At 41.9% G+C, this 24,406-nt stretch overlaps 1 protein-coding gene across 1 annotated transcript in view; it reads left to right on the forward strand.

The window, feature by feature from the left end:
• FRAS1 (Fraser extracellular matrix complex subunit 1) overlaps window positions 1-24,406 on the forward strand; it is a 319,392-nt gene that overhangs the window by 205,377 nt on the left and 89,609 nt on the right. The window contains exons 28-33 of the mRNA XM_050945248.1: window positions 5-275; window positions 1,377-1,461; window positions 5,180-5,506; window positions 12,712-12,865; window positions 19,259-19,437; window positions 22,341-22,457. Coding sequence (XP_050801205.1) covers window positions 5-275; window positions 1,377-1,461; window positions 5,180-5,506; window positions 12,712-12,865; window positions 19,259-19,437; window positions 22,341-22,457 — 1,133 coding nt within the window. The remainder of the gene's footprint in view (window positions 1-4; window positions 276-1,376; window positions 1,462-5,179; window positions 5,507-12,711; window positions 12,866-19,258; window positions 19,438-22,340; window positions 22,458-24,406) is intronic.

Below are 24,406 nucleotides of genomic sequence, written 5' to 3' on the forward strand. Positions count from 1 at the left end.
CTAGCCAGCACAGATATGTCTGTTTCCCAGGTGAACGGTTCACTCACAGTAGGGATTGGTGGGGTAAAGCCACTGGACTTGTCCTTCATGGGTGCACGTGACTCGGGTGACCGAGATGGAGAGCTGCTGTTCCATGTGGTCAGCTCTCCCACCAATGGCAGGCTAGTGATCATGGAGAATGGGGAAGATGTGCAACTGGACAAGGGTGACCACTTCAGCTGGAAGGATGTGGAGGAGAAGAGGGTCCGCTTTGTGCACAGCAAAGAGAAGCCCAGGTGACTGACTGTGTCTTTGTTTTGATCTCTTGGCCTTGCAAAGATGGATGCGTCTCGAAGAGTTACTCACCTGTCAGTTAGCAGAGCGTTGTAACTGCTTTCTGTAAGGTGCATTGCAAAGTTTTCCATCACTGCTGTACCATGGTATCACAGACTGCACATTTCCCTCTGTGTTTAGAATAGCAGATAACTATGATCCAGCTCCCATTTCATTGAATGAGAGTTTGCTGTTGGATTCAGTGGGAGCAAGTGTACGTCCTATGCTTGGGATACGGTGAGGTGGTGGTAAATGTTGATATTTTAATGGTGGTTGTGGTATTTAGTTATCTGATACCTACAGGAAAATATTCAGATAATTATGGAGATCCACATCTCAGCATGATCTGCGCTCAGCCACTGCTGACATCATGCACTCAGTTTTTGTATGTTCCATTACTTCAGGTATAGTACCTGGGAGTATTCAGATCTGAAATGTTTGAGGAAATTGCATCTACTGACTGCCACTTGTATGTGCCGTAATGAGATTGAGCACCAAATTCCACACTCGGTTACACCGCCTTGAAACCAGAGTAAGCTCTAGTGTGAGGGCTGGAATCAATGGAGTTATTCCAGTTTTACATCTGTGTAACTAAGAGCAGAATTTGGCCCATTGTTTTCAATAATAATTTTGCACTTTCAGAGCACTCTTCATGTGAGAATCTCAAAGCACTTAAAAATGTTAGCTAATTGTGAATAGATAAGGGGCAGGTGCATGTGGTTTTCTATTGAGCTAGAGCTTTCTTTCTGCGTGGTCTTCAAAAAGTCACTTAAGTGCTTTTGAAAATACCACCTAGTATTCTTTAATGGAGACTATGTTATTGAATTTTGGACATACTGGCTTACTGTGAGAAATAATAGGCAAAGGGAAATTGGAGTATATTATGTACTGCGAATGCACTTCACTGAAGATACTGTATAAACCTAATTGCAAAAGTATTAAGTTCACCTGCCACTAATCTATGCATTCCTCTTTGAATATATAGTATTTTATCTTTCTTCTGTTCCACGAGAACATTTCATCCATTAATATTATTCTATTTTTATGGGGGGGGACTTGTTTAGGAAAGGTCAGTTTTCCTTGAAGGTCAGCGATCAGCGGTTCTTCTCCCAGTTAGAGATGATCACCGTGCAAGCACTCTCGACACAGGTAATATAACAAAGCTGAAGAAATCCCTGATATTTTTATATAGTTCTTAAATTTACAAGAGAAACTTGGTATCTTGTAACAATAACAAATGAATCTGAGCAAAACTCAGTCGATCTGAATTTCTTCAAACCAAAGAGGTTTTATCAGAGACGCACAGAACTGGATTTTCGTCTCATTTACACTGGTGTGAATTAGGAGTAGCTCCATGTAAATTAATTGAATTACACCATGTAAAAACAGTTTAAGTGAGAACAGAATTTGGGCCACTGAGTACTGTAGTGCTGTGCACAATTACTATGGTAGAGCAGAACGGCAGTTCTTCTAAGGTTAAGGTTGAAAGTCACTTACTGTTAAAATATCCTTCAGGTTAGTGGATGATCCAATCCCTTACTGCACTGCAACTGAGTCATTATTGATCTTTGCGATCCAATCTTTTGCACTTGAGAGCCTGTCGTTAGAGTATTTGTTTCAGGGCTGTTGATTAAGTACACTAATAGGAACAAACAGAGCAAAAGAGCTTTCTAAATATCTCTGTCGTCATTTATGTAACCCTTAAACTGCTCGCCACTTCTACTCAGGTTGAGTTTATAGTCCACCGTGTTCCCATTGTATAGGATTATTTTACTGTCATTAATCTATAGTCTGGTGTTGCCTAGAGGCCTCAGTCGAGTTGAGGTTCCATAGTGCTAGGTGCTGTACAAACATATAGCAAAAGAGGTTCATGCCCCGAAGACCTTACAGTCTGAAACACAAAATAATTGGATGTTTTAGCACAGATTAGCTGTTTTAGCACAGATTAGCTGTTTTAGCACAGATTAGCAATTCTTAGCCAATCAGTAGCAGTAATCACATTTTATACATTTAAACAAAGGCTGTTTTACCCCACTCTAGCCATGGAAAGGGGAATGCAAATCATGAACTTTAAGGCCTCTTCATACCATCAAAACAGTATAAAACAGCATTAACGTTCCTGAGAATCAGGGCCATAGTCTTTTAATGTTGACTCTTGTCTGCCTGACTCCGCACCCTTAATCATAATGAGTCATTTCAGAAATATATAAAAATTTCTTTAATCTCTCCAGTTCGGCTCAGATTTCAAGGCTGTAGTGCTATGCTGTGTTGTAGGCTAATTGTGTAGGACTAATTGCAACACAGCTCCAAAGCAGAAGTGTTGGCACACTGGACTACTGACATCCTCACTATATATAGTATTGGTGACCATTTTCTTTGTCTATTTAGTGTTCCTGGTATGGAGTAAATCCTCCAATTAGAGTAGGTTTTTTTTTCTTTTTGGGGGACACATGGTCTCTTGATCCTGTGAAGTCAGTAGGAATTCAGCATCTCACAGTGTTGAGCCCTTAAATTTGAGGATTTAAAAAAAAATAATCTTAATTGTGTTTTCTTGCTTTTAAGCATTATTTTCTGTGTGGGCTAAATTAACACCTTACACAATAGGTTACATAACTCAACAGTGCTTCTTACAATAAAGAACTAGATAACTAATTTGAAACTGGCAAAATTTGGACTGTAACTGGACTTCTTCCCAAGTTGTGTAATGTCTTCAAAATAGAGGTTAGGTACCCCTTGGCCCTGGAGTTAAGGCTGTTGTGTAGCCAGGTCGGTCCAATTTATAAGTTGAATTTGTTTTCCATAAAACATATATTTGAGCATTATTTGGTGGCCTGGTACTTTGCGCAGCAAGAAAATATTTCATTACAGGCCTAGTCTTACGACGGTTGAAGTCAGCGGTAGAACTCCCAGTGGTTTGAGTGGAAGCAGAGTAGAGACTTAAGTGAGCTAGGATTAGAGGTCTGATCCAAAGCCTATTGAAATCAGTTCCATCTCCATTGACTCCTAAGGGTCAGGCCCTAGGTTCTGTGTCAGTACAAGCACTTCATACAATAGCTGCGGTGAAGAGTTTACGAATGCTACTGACTGATTCTTTTGGAGACAATGGGCCAGATTCAGTCCTGACATAAGGAGACATCATTCTGTTGACTTTAGTGGAAATTGTACCTAGTTATGCCCATGCTGAATTTAGTCCAAAATCTGTGATGCTTAATTCTCATTTTGTCTGCTGGACAAGAGATCAAAAGCCCAGCCAAGTGGAGGTGGGTTTTTGCTTTATTATTGTTAAGACTCACTTCTTCACCAGCAGAATAACAAAGCCCTGTGCATTCCCATGTTACTCCATTCAGTCACTTCCAATGAGAAGCTTTACCATAAGCTGAGGCCTCTCAGCCATTGGGATGTTACATGGAGTCACTTGTGTGTGTGAAGCCATCACTTTAGATTTCTTTTTAATTTGCATGTCAGGGAATAGATAAGTACCCATAGTCTGTATCATGTGCGTTTGCAATGGTGTTCCTTATATGACAATATCATCAGTTTAATAACGTTTGTTTTTGAGGAAAAGAGTGGGTCTGAGAAGAAGAGGAGCTGTTCTAAAAACGACCCTGATTTCAGCAGAGGGATACTAAACTAAGATTATTATTTAGTTGTATTATGGTTGTCTCTACAGGTTCCAACAGGGGTGAGGGCCCCATGATGAAAAGCACTGTACAGATACAGAACAAAAAGATAGTCTCTATCCCCAAGAGCGTACAGTTTAAAGTAGATGACAATAGACAACAAGCGGAGACAACCTGTAATCTTTGGCTTTGGGTTTTGATTAGGAAAAAAATCCCTTTTCTAAAGGTTCACATTGCCTGCGTCCTAGGTAAAGGGACGCTTGAAACCTGAAGAAAGCACACTTACACAGATACATAACTGGTTATAATGAAACAGTGATCTGTGTTATATGCCTTTCCCCTAACCTGTCTCTGTCTTGTCTAGTAGATTTTAAGCTCTTCAGAGCAGGGACAGTCTGCTGCTCTGTGCTCGTATAGTGCCTAACACAAGGCGGCCCTGATCTCGGTTGCTGCCTGGACACTATCGTAATAAATATAATTCATAATGATGTTGCCATACCACCTGGGACTCTGATTTCATTTGATTACAAAAGCGAAGCATGGTTGGGCCTGGTCATTACCTGTATGGGAGACCTCCACGGAACACCTAGGAGCTGCAGAAATGGGTAGTGGTGAATGCAATAGGTGGCACTCTTCTCTTGGGTTACATTTAGAGCCATTACCCAGTATGTGCAAGAGGAGGCAGCGTTGTTGTTCCGTGACATTTCAGTTCATATTGTTATGTATGTTTTCCTCCTCATCCTAGCCTTTCCTCGATAGGAATGATGCCTTCTCCTTCTTGGTCATTGGGCCAGAGAGAGGGTTGTAGCTAGACACTAGGACAGCTCTACCAAAATCAGGGGGGAAAGATCTTGAAGTCAGTTATTGCTTGGCATTCCCATTGACTTTAGCAAAACCAGGCTTTGTTCCTGGAGGTTCTTGTCGAGCTATCCAAGCAGAGCAGCAAAGGGGATACAGACCGTGAGCAGGTAACTACATTGCTTTATGCATATATGTCCTGAGGCTTTTTGTTCAGCTCGCTGCAGTGTGAGAATCCCACCTTCTTACATAATTCAATCTGTCTAGGTAGTCTAATTCTACCCTTCTGGGCAAACGTGCAGTTAGTGAATCCCTGTTGTTTACAGATCGGGGTTTTCCAGCACATGAAGGGAATTAATCTCCCTACTTCACACCTTACTTTCCAAACTTCCATCACCATTAGAGCACTGCGATTTAGCAAACAGCTAAGAGCTGGTTTTATGTTTCAGGCCCCATACGTGCTAAGGAATGACGTCCTCTTTATCAGCACAGGGGATATTGGATCAATAACAAATGTGTTGCTTGATATTCGAGACAATGACAATCCCCAGGATGTAGCGGTGGTGGTTTTAGATCCTCCACGTCATGGCCAACTGGTCAAAGCTCCAGGGGACACAGCTTCTGCAGGCCAAGTATTCCATCTTGATGACCTGGCGAATGGACTCCTACGTTATGCTCACGATGGTTCTGACAGTCGGGATGATACGGTGCTTCTGCAAGTGAACGATGGGCACCACTTCCAGAATATCCTGTTCCACATTAAGATTTCTCCAAAGGTATGTTCCTTTCTGCAGTGGCCAAGCTAGTAGTTTATAAAAGCACTATATCTAAGGGGAGGTTAGACACCAGACATTGCTGAAGGGGATGTGGCAAGAGAGGGACAAAGCGGCAGGTTGGGTTTGCAAAATCTTGTCTGTTGGTGTTTTGGTTTGTAGACCCAGAATGGTTCCACTTTAGTGGTTCAGCCTAGCTAAATAGTTCCTGTTTCAGTTCATCTCTAGCTTCAGTTTGAGAGTTGAAAATGCACCAACCTTTTTTTGCTGTGGGAGCAATGGACATGTGAGAGGAGAGGAGCCTGACTCTACCCTCACTCCCTGGAAGGAAGGGGTGCTGAGAGGCTGGTAGCAATCAGCAGGCAATAGTGTGATATTGCACATGGACCTCCAGCTATAAAGTTCACATCCGGATCCAAACTTCCCCCAAAGTCTGAGGGTGCACTGATCGGGCCATTTGGGCCAACAAATTATAAAATTAGGGACCAGAGGCAGAGTTCTGATCCAGATAAAAATTCAAATTTCCCCAAAGTGTGGATGTGGTTGGGGTTGGGGTTGTGATTGTGACTGGCTTTAAAGCAAGTTATTAATTTGACCGGAGGTTAGGTTATGTAGCTACGTAACATCAGTGGAGGAGTATGGAAGAGAAAACAGAACAGCTTGGTGTTTGGAAAAGAGAGTTCTTCTGTTAGTTCCTGGCACAGTAAGTTAGTATTACATAGTCAATACTATTTTGAGAGAAGAGTGAATGCATCTGGAAAATGAATGGATCTCAGGAAACTACCAGGAAAAGAAACCTACATAAATTAATAGGCTTAGTTAACAAGGTGTTTGATTTGCTGACTTCAGCTTTAAAGGGATTGGGAGGTATTGAGTGTAATGGGTTCATGGCTGATCAACATCCCAAAGCTATCAAGATCACTGAAATTTAATAAACTTTACTTAGTACTTGACCCTTCTTAATATTTGGTAATATTCCTAGAGATATTTGAGAAGAAATCCCTACAATTTAACAATTATTATTGCTTATTTTAATTTAATTCTTCCATTTTTATTAAAAGCTGGATGTTCCCACCTGTAGTAGTGTTATTCCCATTCTAAGTACAGGGAATACTGTGGCAAAGAAAATTATGGTGCAGTATCTATTTGTAAATCACATCTCTTAAAAAAAAAAATAGAATGCGCTGTGGAAGACAATTTGTATGTCAGACACTATACAAAATAAGATTGTGTATCAATCATTTCAATAATGTGTGGTGTTGTCATAAGATAAGTCTTCAAAAAGTCACGGATTTGTCCACCTGAGAAGAGGTCAGATTTGTGCAGTCCTACTGTTGTCTGTCGTGCAACCCAGTAACTACAATGGGCTTCCCTATATTACTTTGGCCAAGTTGCTTAATCTTTCTGTGCCAATGGTACAGCTATTCTCCCATTCTTTTGTCTGCCTTGAAAATTGTAAGATCAGATTGTAAGGTCTATCATTATGTGTACGGGGTCCTCTTCTCTTCTGAGGCTTCCGGGTGGTACTATAACATAACATAAAGAATAAAACATAGTTGTGTGACTCGAGCGCATCCATCTGATCATCAGAAAGGACTTCTTCAAAACTACTGGTGATAAGTTGTTTGAACTCCACCAGAATTAGAGCAGCTACACCCATCGTGTCTGTGGATCAGTGCCCTTTTGCTACTTCCCCGTAGCACAAAAGTTAGCCGTCAAACTAACAGAAAATGAATTGTTTGGGTGCCGCTCAGTTGTTGAAAGTGCCAGGTTTTGAAGCAAATAACAATGAAGGGTGAATTGCTGAGTATAGTTTGTTTTATTAGCCCTTGTCTTTGTTTTTTTTCCGGAGTTGTCCTTTGCAACATTTAGCTACAAATAGCAATGAAGGCAGTGAGACAGAGATGAGAGCAGGGCAGGATTTTGCATGAGATAGGGCTGGCAGGTGCCCAGTTTCTGCCTTATCCTAATGATCACCTTTCTGCAATAGCCTTGGGAGATGAATTGGATGCAAGCTTTATTTCAGAAGAGGTGCTGTCTAGACACACACGAGATGTCTCTTTTCTTCCTAGTTTTCATGTTGTTACAGATTCTGCTGTAACTCTAGCTGTAGGGTACTCTTTGCCCTTGCTTCTAATCTAAGTACATGAGGCTTATCATAATACAATGCTGAACGATGATATGTGCTATGTCCTGATTTGAAAACATTTCTAGGATTTCTATTAAATTGGCTTATAGAGTAACCTTTTAAGTTACATCCATAGAAGCACCATATTATTAGAGTCAAAACATGAAGTCCAAGGACCACTGATTCTTTCGAGTATTATGTAACTGAGACATTGCAAAAACCAACTCAGTTGGAGTGGATAAGCCAAAGTATTTGCTTGAGTGCTTGTGTTTGCTGATAGCCTGATCTTCAATACACCGGACCCTCGCCAGAATGCCCGTCTATATAGTCCGAATTTGCATATAACGCGGTCGTGGCCATGGATCCCAAATTTAACTACTTTAATTGCAATTTATTTTAACGCAGTCCCATGCATGGATCCCAAATCCCGCATTCTAGTGAGGGTCCAGTGTATTTGTAAGACCCCCATCCCAGGACAGTTTGAACTACTGGAGCCTAAATGGTTGGCCTCATTTTCGAGAGCGCTTAGTAACAATTTGCATTTCTGTATTGTGCCCTCTGGCCATTTTAACTTGGATGTGGCTGTTGGTCCTGCCACTAATGATGCTCTGTTGGGAAACAGTGAGCCCACACCCTAGAAAATGTGCCATCTGGCAACATCAGATCAGCCAAAGCAGGGGTTAGACCTGGCTGCATGTTGTATGTTTGTTGTAAGTATCAGCCTGGGTAATGGGATATGGAACCCTTTTCCTTCCAGGTGACCAAAAGATACTTAGATCAGATGGTTGTGTGATGTTCAGTGTAGTAAGGGCTGATAGTCCCTGTTCATTTCGATGAGTATCTCCAGTGGGCAGTTTCAGCAAGAAGGCCCAGATTTGAACGGGCATAAAGACTGAACTACCTTCTCCCCACTAGGGGCGATTCAGCCAGGTCGGAGTTGAGGCACATTGGCAAAGCAATGTGGCGGAAGTCTGACCAGCAGTAGCCTGAGCTATACTTGCGGAGTGGTTAAACGGAGAGGACTTTAGTCTTCAGAACTGTTTAGTACTCACAAAAGTGCGCATGTGTGCAGGTGCGCACACACACACACACACACACACACACACACACGAAATGTAACAATCAGCCTTATCACCGGTAAACAAAAACTGGACATGGTTTCTGTTCTGTCACTGACCTCTGTGGGAGAACTGACTCTGGCCTAGCTATAACTTGTCACTTACAAATAAAAGGATTAGCAAGCAAGGAACCTTTTGCTGAGTACATTTTGATTAATTAGTTGGATCACAGCATCAAAGCCAGCTGGGAATGTTATTGCAAAATGACTGACTGATTTATTGTGGGGAACGAAAAGCCCTTCATTCATTCATTCCTTGGAAACGAGGAGATGCCATTGTTGCTCTGGAACTGTGACCTTGCTTTTAATTAACATTTTCTTGGAAAGTTTTTCTTCTCCTCCGGTGCATTTTTGGCCCTCGCCTCAAAGTACTCTGAAGCTCTCTCGTTTCTCCCCTGCCATAATAAATCTGGTAATCTCTCTGACCCTTTCAAACTGGTAATTTCCTGCTGCTGATTTATGCTTTGATGTTAAACTCCATAAGTGCCGTGACATCACTGACACTTGAAGATGGGTGGAAAGTTGCCATGGGTATTGTTAGGGTTCTCCTTAGCTGGCAATCAGTTCTGTCTTTCTTTTGCTCAATTCTTTTAAAGAATAAAGCGACCATTTGTCCTAGGGGAACTGCTGATCCTAAGTGATGTAAAACTTAGGACTACATGACATTCTGATTTTAAAAAATAGCATTATGCAAAATCAATATTAAATGGATTAAAATTTGATTGGTAGATCTCAAAAAGTAATTTTAAATAGGGAGTTATCATACAATGGGGGTGTTTTAATGGGGACCTGCAGAGATCCTGCAGGGATCTGTTCTTGGTCCAGTGTTGTTCAATATTGTTATAAATGATTTGGAAGCAAAGATAAAATCATTGCTGATACAGTTTTTACATAACACAAAACTTGGTGAAGCGGTAAACAATGAGGACACTTAAGTTATATCTGGATTGCTTGGTAAACTGGGTTTATTTGAACAACATACAGTTGAATGCAGCCAAATGCGAGGTCATGCATGTAGGAACCAACAACGTGGGTCACACTTACAGGATGTGCGGGGACAGTAGCCTAGAAAGTAGTGATGGAAAAGGATATAGGAGTCTTGGTGGATAGCCCAGCTGAAGAGGAGTTGCCACTGTCGTGCTGTGGCTAAGAGGGTTAGTATGATTCTTGGCTGTAATGCAGCGCAATGTCGAGTAGACGGAGGGGAGTGTTATTACCAGTGTATATGGTATTAATGAAACCATTACTGGGATACTGTGATGTGTTCTGCTGTCCACACTTCAAGAAGATTGTTGAAAAATTGAAAAGGTTTCAAAAAAGAGCCACGAGATTTATTTGGGGTCTGGAAAACCTGCCTTACAGTGGAAGACTTAGGAAGCTCAATATATTTAGCTTATCAAAGGGAAGATTGAGGTGACTTGACCATGGTCTATAAGTACTTACATGGGGAGAAAATTTTTGATTTAGAGCACTTTTAAATTTAGTAGACTTAGGCCTGGTCTACGCTAAGGGGCGGGGGGGGGGGGTGTTGATGTAAGATACTCAACTTCAGCTACGGGAATAGCGTAGCTGAAGTCGATATATCTTATTTCGACTTACCTCCTGTCCTCACGGCGCGAGATCAAGGGCCACGGCTCCCCCCGTCAACTCCGCTTCCGCCGCTCGCTCTGGTGGAGTTCTGGAGTCAATGGGAGCATGTTCAGGGATCAATATATCGCGTCTAGACGAGACACGATATATCGATCTGCGATAGATCGATTACGCAAGTAGTCTGGACGTACCCAAAGGTATAATTAGGTGGCTGGAAGATAAAGCTGGATGAGTTCAGACTATAAATAAGGCACAGATGTTTAACAGTGAGGGTAATTAACCATTGGAACATTTACCAAAGGATGTGGTAGATTCTTAATCACTTGAAGTCTTTAAATTAAGACTGGATGTCTTTCTCAAAAATACGCTCTAGCTAAATCACAAAATATGGGCTTGATATGGGAATTGCTGGGTGAAATTCTGTGGCCTGCGTTATGCAGGAGGTCAGACGAGATGATCATAAGGGCTTCCTCTGGCCTTAGACCCTATTAATCTAGGAGGAGGTATGTGAGAACATGTCACTGTTAAAACTGACTTTGCCTTGGGATAAATTTGGCTCCCAAATATTCATTTTCCAGTTGGAAACTTCCTCTGCCACAAATAAAGCGGGGCAGAACAGCAGGTTTATGTGTGTTGGGGAAAAGACCACCACCCATTCTATTTTGGTCAGACAGGTCGAGGCACCTTTATTGTTATAACAAGAGTACAAGTATGCATACAAGGAGAGACAGCGAAAATCCCATGCAAGGGATAAGCTGCTCTCCCTTCACAAATTTTACCAAGCTTATAAAGGTTAAAACCGCAAAACGTCATATTGATTACACAAGTTATTTGCCTTTTTTTGGTAATTAATATTGCTGATCAGCAGGTTATTTACTGTAAGTTCAGTTTGGGGTATTTCCAGTTATTCTCTTTTTTTGCAATTACATTGACTGTCTTATGACCCCTTGATTGCGAATACATATTGCAAAAGCTATTGGAATATTGCATATATCACGCATTCTGGCAGTGATTGAGCTGGTTATTTGATAACCCCACCTTGCAGTTACCGTAAGCAAGCAGTAATTATCATGTTATATTTTGCTTGAAGCTGGGCTGGCACTTAAGTGACCCTTTGTCCCCCTGCCCAGTTCCTCTTTTGTCAGTGTTCTATACCCTATTTCTTCATATCTAGTTTCCTCCCCACCCAGTGCCTGGTATACTGATATTTTACATTATTTAGCTTGCATTAATTTTAGCTAAAACCTGAGGCCTGGATATATAGACTTGTAAAACAATAAAGCTAAAAGCGTTTAATTGTTACAATATTATATGTTAAAATTATAGAGGCTTATATCAATATCAGGGCTCTGCAGCAGGGACTGACAGTTTACTATTTTAATCAAGGCCCTGGTACAGTATCTGACCAGTGACAGCAACCTCCAAAAGGCTTTGGTGGCAAGACAAGATCGAATATAAACAGTTGCAAAGCTCTATCCAACGAGACGGGGGGTGGGGTGGGGCGGTTATGTTCCCTTATATGTTTCTCCTCCAGACACACTACCACATCCAAACGCCTCGGTCATTTCATGTATTCGCAAACACTTGTGCAATTGCAGAACTATATCAGAAAAGTTCTCCCCAATGTGTTGTTGGTTCTAAAGGTGTTATACCTTGACATTCTTCTTAGGATGTGAAAGGAGTGAGAGATTGATGTGATTGCCAGGGATTGTGTGTCTTGAAGTGTCACTACTCCACTATGATGAAAATTACAGATACTTAAAAAGATTGCGAGTGTTTTTATTGTGGTTATTTTTAAATGAGGGTGTGGTTTATAGCCATCCTCGAAAAAGTGCGTTTGGAGAAAGGATTTAAAGGAGGGAGATAGTCATTTAGTCAGACAAGTATCATAGTCCTGGACAAAGGTTTTAGCAGTGGAGATAGTGAGGATTTTTCAAAGTGTCATGGAGATTAACCTTACAGGAGAGAAGCTGCAAAGGAAAAGGGAAACAGATGCACCAGAACTTAAGGACGAGGAAGACAATACTGTTTAAATGAAGAGGTGAAAAGGCCACTGAGAGAGACGGAGGATGATGGTACAGGAGAAGATTAGGGAGGGAATGACTTGAGATCAGCAGGAGCTGGACAAGATGAAAGTCACAAATGGGACTGATAGAGCAGAAAGTGGAAGGTGGGAAGGAAAAGGAGGTGGGAAATGGAGTTGGTAGGGTAGAGAGCGTCCCTCTTTGAAGCAGGTGAGAATCAGAGAGAGTCAGCTGCATCATGTGTTCTGCAATATTCAACCTCATCCTTCTTGTTTAAAAGTTTGTTTATATGGGCCCATTATCATTGCTCTTCAACCAAGCCTCTGCTGCTTTTCTCCCTTCTATGCAGAGTGATGGAGGCCCCCGGCTGGTTACTAACCCCCTGGTGTGGGTCCCAGAAGGAGGGATGCTGCAGATCACCAGCAGAATTTTGCAAGCAGAGATGCCTGGTACCAGTGAATCAGAAATAACCTACACAATCATGAAGGACCAGCCAAGATACGGTAACTTATTGTAGATCTTTTACTACCAGGGGACATTGCTGTTGTGCTGCTCCTTCTTCTCCTCCCACCCTTAGCAGACGTGCCGGGTTCTAATTCTCTGGGAGTCAGGCATGCTCAGCACTAAGGATATTATAATTTCATGGTATTTTGTACATATCAAATGTCTTTGGAGAACACAGTTAATTATAGTGCTGTGTTTAAATACAATCAGCTGTGAATACTTGCATATGATGTCCAAATCCCACATCTGGCCTGTTAAAATGGGTGCATAGGCTTGTAAAACAGTCATGGCTAGATTCCAGTCTGAATGCCCAAATGGGGGCTGCACATTCCGTTTCATTGTCCATGTTTGCAGATTCATTGAGCTCAGTGCAGTTAATATGGAGTTAGACCCAGATGCTCAAAGGTATTTAGGCACCTAACTCCCATTGATTTCAGTGGAAGCTGGGCACCAAGTATCTTTGAGGACCTGGGACAAGCACCCTCATGGGAGCACAATGTCACCCACTGGTTTTCAAATGGTAACATTATGTGATACCGTGTTGTCATAGCCGTGTTGGTTTCAGGATATTAGAAGGACAAGGCAGGTGAGATAATATATTTTACTGGACCAACTTCTGTTGGTGAAAGAGACAAACTCTGTGTAAGCGTGAAAGACATTATCTCATGCTCCTTGTGTCTCTAATGTCATGGGACGAATTTTGGCTTAAGAGCAGCACAGAGTAGCATATATCCTGGGCACATCTGAGCAAAAGCCCACTGAGGACAAAAAAAATTCTTTTCTTCATTATTTTGTAATGAAGGGGTTCATTGGTACGAGCTAAAATGCTGGTATTGGAATCCTTATATAAGCCTCATGTCTCCTAATTCCCACTGTGGGCTCTGATCTCTGGGTGGCTGCATTCACATGCAGTCCACAGTCTGCAGAAAGGCAGGTGTTAAAAGCATTCTACGGGCTGAGGGGAAGGGAGGGTGGTAAGTAATGGGATTTGTGACTGAGGTACAAATTTGGAGAAGCTGGATGGGAAAGAGAACAGAGCACATCAGGCTGGAAAATAAATATGAATAAGAAAGAAGAATAGTCATTTCCCCATCGGATCCACGGTTTCATTAACAAAGACAAATAATCTTTAAACATCCTTTAGACCCAAATGAAACTGTATTGTTGTTTTAATTTGCTAAACCAGATCAAATTAGAAAGAGTCGCTTTAACAATGCAGACTCTGCACTTCTGTGTGTTGTTTTTAGAGTAAGTTTAATTCTTAAACAGCTGCTGATACCTCGCAGAAGATGCTGATAAAAAAAGTGCTATTGTTCAGTTCATATTTACATACTCCCTGTATTGTCTATGGGTAAGGTGTGTGTATCACTTTCAATCATTTGAAATATTTGTATGAAAACAGGATTTTTGTCTTTGAGTTTGTCTCCTGCTGCCTAACTCTAATCTGAAGTTATAATCTTCTGGTTGTATCATTGCAATGATCTCTGCAACAACTATTTTTGATGATATAAACAAGGTTTATGGCTTCAGATTAGGAATAAACAGCAGGAGCCTTTGATCGTCAGAATTTTCTATGAAATATTATCCCTGGTAGTTGTAGTAATAATAATAATAATTAATAATTTAAGAAAAAGAAAGGAAATACAGAAAACTGGTCCTGAGTAAAAAAGGATCAAAATAGGACTCCCGTACAAGCAGAATTCCAGATCCGTGAAACTTGTGTGCATTTTCTAGTCCCAGCTTATTGTTGTTCCAGACCAATTAGAAATGAACCATCTATGTATTTATATTTGTTGATGCTTCCTTATGATTTGTGGGGGAATAGCAACACCAGGGGCTAAATCCTGGCCCAATTGAAGTCAGTCTCAAAACTCCAGTTGGCTTCAGTAGGATCAGGATTTCACTCCAGGTCTGTAATATTAGTAAAATGAATGGGAATTGGGCATCCAAAGAGACTGACTCACGTGAGTAAAGGTATCGGAATCAGGCCTGTCATTAGATTGAAGGACCATGCTGCTAAGGGAATATTAATGTAGTTGTCAGCATGTGACGGAGTTGCCGGATGCAACCTGGACTGTGAGACGGCTGAGCCCTCCAAACTCACCAACCTGAGCTGCCTCTCACGCTGTAACGCTGATGTCAAGCTATAACACTCTGACAGGCACTGCATTGACACCGACATCCACAGGAAGGGACACACTGAACTGAGTTACATGAATGATGTCCCAGCCATTCATGAATCACCAGTAGGGAGGCTCCAGCCAATTCCTCCCATTTCCCCAGCCTTGCACCACAGCACTGTCCCATCCAGCTCTGCTCAAGGCTTCCTTGGGCAGTGCAAGTTCATTAATTGGCCACTCCCTCAGTGTTGAATGGACACGCGCCAACCTTTGTAAATTGAGCTGAGATTTCCCAAGCACTTCAGCCAAATCACACTGTTTTAGGTAAAATATAAAACGGATTTATTAACTACAGAAAGATAGATTGTAAGTGACTATAAGTGGTAGGCCTATAAGTCAGAGATAGTTAACTTAAGAAAATAAATTGAACATGCATTCTAAATCCTAAACTTTTAGTCTAAGCAAGAGTTGAACCAAACAATGTCTGACCCTGGTACAAGCAGGTTACAGTTCCTCAGTATACAGGCTGGGACTACCTTCCAGCCTGGGACCACCCTTCCCCAGTTCAAAGTCTTTGTCTTTAGACATTCTTTTCCAGGTGTTGAGTTGTGGGGGAGAGAGGCCAAGTGATGAGATCTCTGTCTCTCCTTTTGTATCTTCTTCCTGCTTGCTAGAAAGACCTTGCTGTGACGTGGTGGTTAGGCAACCTTCATTGGTCAGGCAGTCTCCATTGCATACATACCCTCTTGAGAAGTCTCTGGGATGGCCCTTGGGAGAGTGGATTCCCTTTAATGGGCCATCAACACGTGTCTGGTCGGTCCTCTGTTGCAGTTGAGAGCTGGCTGTGGGTGTCTTCCAACCTCACAATATATTTCAGTAACACACATTGCTATGCTTCATAACTGCTCGTATAATGTAGCACATACAATCCAAAAGGATATTAATGTTCAACAGATCAAGACTTTTCAAATGATACCCCCCAAGGCATGAATTGTGCAAAACCTATCATAATCATGTCATAATGATGAATATGGGGATTCCAGGGTGCTACTTTAAGGTACAGAGTGTCACATAGTGATAAAACGGAAACACGGCATGCCAGCCTGCATTTTTTTTTATTACTCAAACATCATTTGAATGCGATTTTGGGAAGTGAACTAAGAGAGTTTAAAATGAATATTTTGCAAAGCAGAATTATTATTTCTACAAAAAGAACTAAATAATTTATGTGGGGTTTGATTGGTAGCTACAAGGGATATTTTCAAAGGTCAAGAGAGAGGTGGAATGCACATTTAAATACAGATTATTCAGTAGGAGGTTGGAGTTTGCCATACGTGCAGACTACATTTGTATCCATGAGTACTAAAACATAGGATGATATGTAATTATTAGTACAGATTATATATAACTCTAAAACAAATGAATAAAATTAAATTTTGAGGACCAGATAGATCCTCAACTGGTATAAATTACCATAGCTCCATTGACGTAAGTGAAGTCAGGAATACTGTGTCCAGTTCTGGTGTCCCCAATTCAAGAAGCACATTGAAAACTTGGAGATTCATCAGAAAAGAGCCCTAAGAATAACCAAAAGATTGATAAACATGCCTTATAGCTAAAGACTCAAGGAGCTTGGTCTGTTTAGTTTATCAAAGAGAAGAGTCAAGGGTGACTTGATCACAGTCTGTAAGTACCTACCTGGAGAAAAGAAGCTTGATCGAGGGGTCTTCATTCTAGCAAACAAAGGTATCACAAGATCAAATAGCTGGAAGTTGAAGACAGACACATTCAGACCCTAAATGAGGTGAAAAGTGTTAACAATGAGGATAATTTGCCATTGGAATAATTACCAAAGGTTGTGGTGGACTCTCCGTCACCGACTGTTTTAAAATTAAGATATTGGATGTTTTTCTAAAAGATCTGCTCTAGTTCAGCCACAGCTATTACATGTGACACAGGAATTAATTCAGGGAAATCCTGTGGTCTGCGTGGGTATGTTTACACTGCACGCTAACCCCAGGCTCTGACTCCAGTTTGAGCCCAAGACGCCTTAACATCCACACATAAATCTGTCTGACTCAAGTCAGCAAACACTCAGGACCCTGCTCTTAAGACCCCACTAAGAGGGTAGGTCAGAGTCTGAGTCACGCAGCAATTCAGGTCCAAGCCCGGTCATTTTGCAGTGTGGATGCAGGTCAGGCCATACACCAAAGGTCTGCATAGTGCAGTGTGGACATGTTAGCATTGCTGTGAGACCCAGGTGTAGTGGTTGCAAAGCCAGGATTACAATACAGTGTGGACACTCAAGCATGGGGTTGGAAACACCAAGTCTGCAAGCACGGGTCCCACAGATCTGGGCTTAGTGTGCAGTGCAGATGTACCATGTTATACAGAAGATCTGACCAGATGGTCACAATGGTCCTTTCTGTCCTTAAAATTGATTAAACTATATGTGCTGAGGATCCAGCCCTAGAACTGTATACAAAATGTGATATAGAACCCATTAATATTAGGAAAAATCTCTATAATGCTCCTATTGCAATTAACAGAAAAACTGTTATTGAAGTCAATGATGCAGGGTTGAGCCATCATTCTGGACATGCGACCAAGTTTTGTTCTGACATTATTGAATATATACCTGATTTACCAAGTGTGTGGGGTTATTTAACCCAGGTGTTTGCATTTTGAAATAATTTAGAAATTCTAGATTAAATAGACACAGCAGCCGTATGGGAATAGCACTGTCAGTTGCAAAAACATTTATAAGAAGATACTGACCAAAGGAATCTATACCTTCAGCGTAATAGAATCATTTACGTTAGTCAGAATGGATGCAGGGTTAAGAATGCATGAATCCCAAGAGAACCTCCTAATACCCATGGAGAGACGATGCAAAGATATTTAAGATCACATGGGTTTCTTATTAGATTACCAGTTAGATTATAATCTACTTTTTAAAGATGTTTTATCATTTATTATAATATAATATATGGAGAAGCAGCAAAGAGTCCTGTGGCCTTATAGACTAACAGACATATTGGAGCATGAGCTTTTGTGGGTGAATACCCACTTTGTCGGATGCATGTCATATAATATATGGAGATATACCTATCTCACAGAACTGAAAGGGACTCTGAAGGGTCATTGAGTCCAGCCCCCTGCCTTCACTAGCAGGACCAAGTACTGATTTTGCCCCAGATTCCTAGGTGGCCCTCTCAAGGATTGAACTCACAACCCTGGGTTTAGCAGGCCAAAGCTGAAACCACTGAGCTGTCCCTCTCATCCACCCTGACCTGACAGTGTCTTTTTCCATAAGTTTTTTGTTTGATTTGTTTATATTTATATATGAGATTTTGAGCAAACTGAGTTGTGTTGCTCAATAAAATAAATAAAATATTTAGGACCAAGATTTGGATGCCCTTTCAGTGAGTAGCACTTGACTCTGTGTAGTCTCATGGAAGTCAGTGGGGCTACTCATGGAGTAAAATGTTGTTCAACTTGAGTAAGGGATAATAATCTTCTATATGTATTTGGAGAGTCAAAGTTGATCAATAACAGGATTGAGCCTCCAGTGATAAACATTGTCATGGCTGCATTGAACTCAGCGGAGCTAGGAGAATTTACATCAGCTGAGGATCTGTCTGGCTGTGTGTAAAAGCCGATATAAGCAGAATGTTTTCTGTGTGATTTGAGGGGATCTTGAAACTGAATATTATTCTGACTAGATGCTATAGATTTGCAGATTTTTTACATCAGCTAATAATACTGGGTGTTTGAATGTATTAGTTCAGCATTTCTATATGTGCTGAATATTTCTGTTTAATGAAATTAGTAAAGAATAAAATTATGGGATTAAAAGGTGCACAAAAGCATCAAACAAACTGGGCCAGAAAGAATTCAAGTGCACTCCATATGTTGACACAAACACTTAAAGAGAGTCAGCTCTCTCAACACATAGGAGTAAGTAGAGTGGTCTAGGAGCAGTGTACTGGCACTTGGGAAACGTGGGTTTGGTTGCTGGCTCAGCCTACGTGATCTCTGGAATCTTCCCTGTGCCTGTCAGCCATCTCCAGAAATGGATTCCCCTACTTTCCAGGGGTGTTTGGAGGCTGGTGATTTAGGAGTGTTCTAATCTAGAGCCAGCCTAGTAAACAGAAGAGGCTGCCAGTGGGTGAAGAGTTTTCCCTTTGAATGCACATTGGTTGTGGGAAAGGACACACACTCCTCCTTGTCTCATGCATGGCCTCTCTCCGTTCACCTCGGCTTTCTCAGGAGAGGTGGTTCTTCTGGTTCCAATGCCAGCAGATGGCCCAGCTGACACATGGCAGCGTCTGCCTGATGGAAGATCCGTCACGCCAACCACCTCTTTCACCCAGCAGGACATCAACGAAGGCATTGTTTGGTATAGGCACTCTGGATCCCAGGCGGAGAGCGACTCATTCTATTTCCAGGTACTGCCTGTCTTGCCATCTGTCCTAGGGCAGCTGTTATTTTTCCTATGAGACTTACTCTGTTTGCTGTGTCTTATCCATTATCAGGATCAATATTTGTGCCTGGTGACCGAAAGGTTTAATCATAAAAAGACTCCCTGTAGGTAGGACCAAATCTTAGTCTTAATGCGGTAAAACTCCCACTGATGCTAAAGAGTGTTTTGTCCAGCTGCAGGATTTGGCCCCTTGCAATGACCGCAGTAGTAGAGGTATCCATCTGCAGAGCTGATTTATTAGGCTAGCTCTTGTACAGTGATGTTGACCTCATTCGGAAAGTCACAGACCACTTTGCAGATCTAGGGAAAATTACCTTTCAAGCGACATACTAAGGGACTGCCAACTCCTGGAAGTTTGTCTGATTCTATGTCCATCTCAAAGAGGAGTAGACTCTTGAGAGGAAGCTAAATTGCACCACTCCAGTAGTAATATCCAGCTGGTAGCCTCTGTAGGCAGGAGATGGAGGAGTAAAGTCATTAAAAAGGTGTGAGAGAGTGACTGTCCCCAGAGTGAACAGGTGCACAATGGCCTCTATGTGCATGGCCTGGCTTAGGAATGCCATGAGAATGAAAACAGCAGACTCATTACAGACAGGAGCAGTGTGCCCAGAGACTGATGCTTGCTGGGGTAGTGATAGTATCCTCCTCCCCTTACATGCTTGGATCTACACAGAATATTTGTTGTTTAAAAATGCCGATGATCAGGGCACTTCACTTTTCAGGAACCCTGAGGTGGAGGTTTTCATAGAGTCAGTGTTGGTGCGTGGGAGAGGTCTGGGGCTGGCGCCCAGGCAGACCAGGTTTGGAAGGGAATAGGGCGGTGGGGCCAGGAGACGTATTTTCCCCACCAGCCCCGCAGACATCACTAGAAAGACATAACACGGCTTATTGCACTCTTATCTTTCTGTAACCTCTCTTGTAATAGGAACCCTCTTCAAGATAAGGAGTTTCCAGGGGGCAGCTGTGCTTTAGGCGATGTCCTGGGAATGACTGAGTGGGGAGCAAAAGGAAGAGAAGGAAACAACACTCCATGAGGAGATGGTTGCAGAGTTTTCCTCTGCCCAGGCCCCCTCCCATATGTATATCTCTATATCTAGGTGATTCATCCCTGAGAAAAGCATCACCTCGAGATTTGCTGCTGCAGTTATGGAGCTGTGGCTCACGACTCCAGCATTAAGTTCTGTTTTGCACGTAAAGCAGGAATTTAACTTCTTTGTATTGTATGAAAAATGCAGCATGTCCTCCCCAAACGTACTGTGCTTACTCTGAGCAGCGAGTGGATTTTTTTGAGAGTTGAGTTAGATTTGAAAAGGCCAAGTGCCCATCTCTCTTCTAGGGTTCCCTCATGTAATAATTTAATTTTCATAATAGACTGCACCTCTCACTCCATCAATAAATGTATATATAGACAAAAAGGCACAAAATACACCCCAACAGCCATTATAATACAATAAACCCCACCATCCCAGCAGGCAGAAAGATCATAAAATCCCTCAGACAATACCGTGCATTTTGCTTGGGAAGTTTAACAGTCTCCCATAATGCTAAGTCAACATGAACATTTGCGTACAATATTTGTTACATTTGGTTTACAACCTAGAAGCTATTACTGACAGGCAATTAAGGTAATTTCTGAAGTAATTAACATAAGTGATAATGAGGAAGTTGAGAGTGCCAGATGTTGAGCAAGCTAATCTTTAATTTAATTGCTCTGTTGCTGTTAGGGATATGGCTTTTGCATGAGTCAGACGTTTGTTTTTAGTTTCTTGGTGCAGTGACAATAATTGTATGAGGAGCCCTATAGGGAAAAGCTACAGTGTGTGGTGTCACATCAGAAAATCATAATACATCTGTCTGAGTGCAGAACAGTGGATTGTGATTTCCTAGAAAAGGCAGGCTTATGTGTTTTCAACAGCGCTCTGGGAATTGTAGTTCAAATGACATCAACGTAAACAGACCCTGCGAGTGACTAAATTCATTTCAGTTTTACTCTTTTAGGCCCCAGTTCCACAGAGCATTTTCATGCACATTCTCAAATTGAAGCGAGTGTTAAGTCCATTCTTACTCAGCAAACTGTTTTAAGTTCTGTTGAAGTCAAGGACACACTGGGGCCTAATCCTTCCCTGGTGTTGAGCACCGATGTGGGGTGCTGAACAGGGAAGGTAATGAGAGCTAAGGGCGGTTGCCGAATTTCAGGATTGTTATAAGCTTTTCTAGCATGGTTTTTACGCTATGTTTCAGTGTTTTTAATTTTTTGTAAAAATAATTTTGCTGGATCCAAGTGGTGTTTGTTTAAAAAAAAAAGCAGCAACTGCAACTGGTCTGTGATGAGTTAGATATTAATTCCATCTTGGTATTGGGATGGTGGTATGGATTATCTTCCAGTGTGGAGCACAAAGTCATCTTGTGCAGCCTTAACCTTGGTAGTATATTGTATCAAAGCACAGTACAGTCTGGCACCTACTATGTGAGTGCATTTGGATTACAGAGAAGCAGCCCTAAGAGATATCTGGTTGAAGGTACAGTATGATTTTTTTCAGCATTTATCACCTAGTTCTACTGCTGGCTTGTGTTCTCAGGATCAGCCCCTAACTTGTCCTCCCAAAGCCAGGAGGAGGTAGGGTGACCAGATGTCCCAATTTTATAGGGACAGTCCAAATTTTTGGGTCTTTTTCTTATATAGGCTCTTATTACCCCCCACCTCCGTCCTGATTTTTCACACTTGCTGTCTAGTCACTCTAGAAGGAGGAGTAGGGGAAGTTAAGAGAAGGGCCTCGAAAGGCAGTTGTGTTTTCAAACACTAGCAGTTCTTCATCGTTGCGAATGAATTGTGATCAGGATTCCATTTGTACGATCTTGCATTTGCAGGTATCTAGTGCTGCTATTCCACAAACCCACCTGGAGACCCACATGTTCAACATTGCCATTCTCCCACAGATACCTGAAGCACCGCAGCTCTCACTTGGGTCCTCTCTCCATATGACTGTAAGTCTATCCCAAAGCCACTGACTAATTGTCATTGCATTTTTCCTCCTCGTTATGGGAGTGCACAGAGACCAGACTTTGCCACAGAACAATTATTATTTAATATTGCTTCCTCTTAATGTTGTTCAGCCTGTGCATTGTACGTGATTCAAGGATCAAGGGAAGTTTAAAGAAAAAATGCTATACAGCTGGATGCATAGTAGAAAAAAGAAAAGAGAAATGAATCATAGTCAGCTTAGTTGCTGAAATGTAAAAAAAAAAATTTGAAAATCAATATGAATAGAGGTGATGGAGATACAGTTGTACATTGTAGAGGCTCTTAATAAAGAAGAGAAAGGAAGAAACTACATTTTAACATCTTTTCAAAGAATTCTCCCAGTTCTTAAAACCCCATGTATTAGAGAGACCATTACAGTGGGAAAAGGCAAAAAGCTTTGGGTTAGAGAGACAATAACAAATAGATCTGATGAGTAAGTGCACTGCAATCCATATTTACAAAGATCACAGTCCGCTCACAATGACAAAGTTCCAATCCATCAGTCTGACACCAGAAACATTTATTATAATATTTTCCTAAAACATTCAGACATGTCTATTACATTCCATTGTAAATTACTCTTTTTGAAGCATTGGCACTGGAAGTAAATATTGCGTTTTTATACTGTTTCATGTAATCTAATGCAGTTGTTTCCTTAATCATTTTAATTTGAAGAGATGCCTGCAAGGCTGGTGGGAATTAAATTAGACACACAACAAGCCTCGGAGGGGTTGGCAGGTGTATGTAGTGTATATGGCATATATTTTTGCTTTTTTCTGCTGTCTGCTCTGTTCCTGTGAACTAGCAGAATGCTGTTATATACCTGAATCCTCCTTGGAGTTCTGGTGATAGCATAACCCACTGAGACCCATGCTTTATGCCAACAAATAGACCTTAGTTCGACTGTTTCTTTCTCAATGCAGACTGATACAAAGCCCACTGATGTCAAGAAGAGTCTTTTCAGTTAAGTCAGTGGGCATCAAGATCCACAAGTGTAGCACAGTGTAGGAAGTTCATGGTGCAGTGATGAATACAGAGAAACTCAGACCTTCTACAAATTGGGCCAGATTCGGCCTTGGCATAAATTGATGCAGTTCCCATTAGATTCAGTGGGACCTGTACCTGATTCACCAGGGCTGAATTTGGTCCATACAGCCTGTTTCTGAAGTGTAGGATTGCTACTCACTCTTGTTATTTTCAGCATGACCCTGATTTTAAGATCATTTCAAAGTATCTTCAGGGAGAATTCAGCATCATTGTCTTGATGTTGGGTTGTGCAACCCCTGACAGCACTGAGCAAAGATGTTGTGACACTGGCTTAATGACGTTGTTATTAATATGCTCAGAAGTGTACTGGGTACCTGTTGTAGGGGCATAGCTACCCCATAGCACACACTGCTGGCCACCCATGGTACAGCTGGCTCTCCAGCAATTTCCTTCTCTGAGGTGGGTCTCTTCGGCTCTCCACATGCTCGTCTGTGCTGGAGGTGGGACTTAGCCCTCTGGCCAAATCACAAGCAAACCTGTAGCAACAGTTCAACAAACAAAAAGGTTTCTGCCTCTTCGCCCACCCTCTGGGCCTTGCTCCCAGCCCCTTTTTTGGCTACCTGTGTGAGTTATTCTGGCTCTGGGACAGAGCACTGGGTCCCCAGGCTGGTTCCTGTGGAGTACTGTTCTCAGCCACTTTGGGCTCTGTTCCTTGCGTCCTTCCTTGCTGTGGTACAGAGCACAGGGCTGCCACGCTCGTTTTCTGGGAGTACTTCATCTCCTGCAGACGTTGGCTTAGGCCTTCCACAGAAGCCTGCCCACTCCCTGTGGTTCCACCTCAAGACTGATCTCATTCTCAGTCCATTTATAAGGCCCATATGTCCATTAAGACGTCACCGGACTCTCCTTAGTCCCTCCACCTCAG

Source organism: Gopherus flavomarginatus, chromosome 3 (assembly GCF_025201925.1).
Source record: "Gopherus flavomarginatus isolate rGopFla2 chromosome 3, rGopFla2.mat.asm, whole genome shotgun sequence".
NCBI lineage: Eukaryota > Metazoa > Chordata > Testudines > Testudinidae > Gopherus > Gopherus flavomarginatus.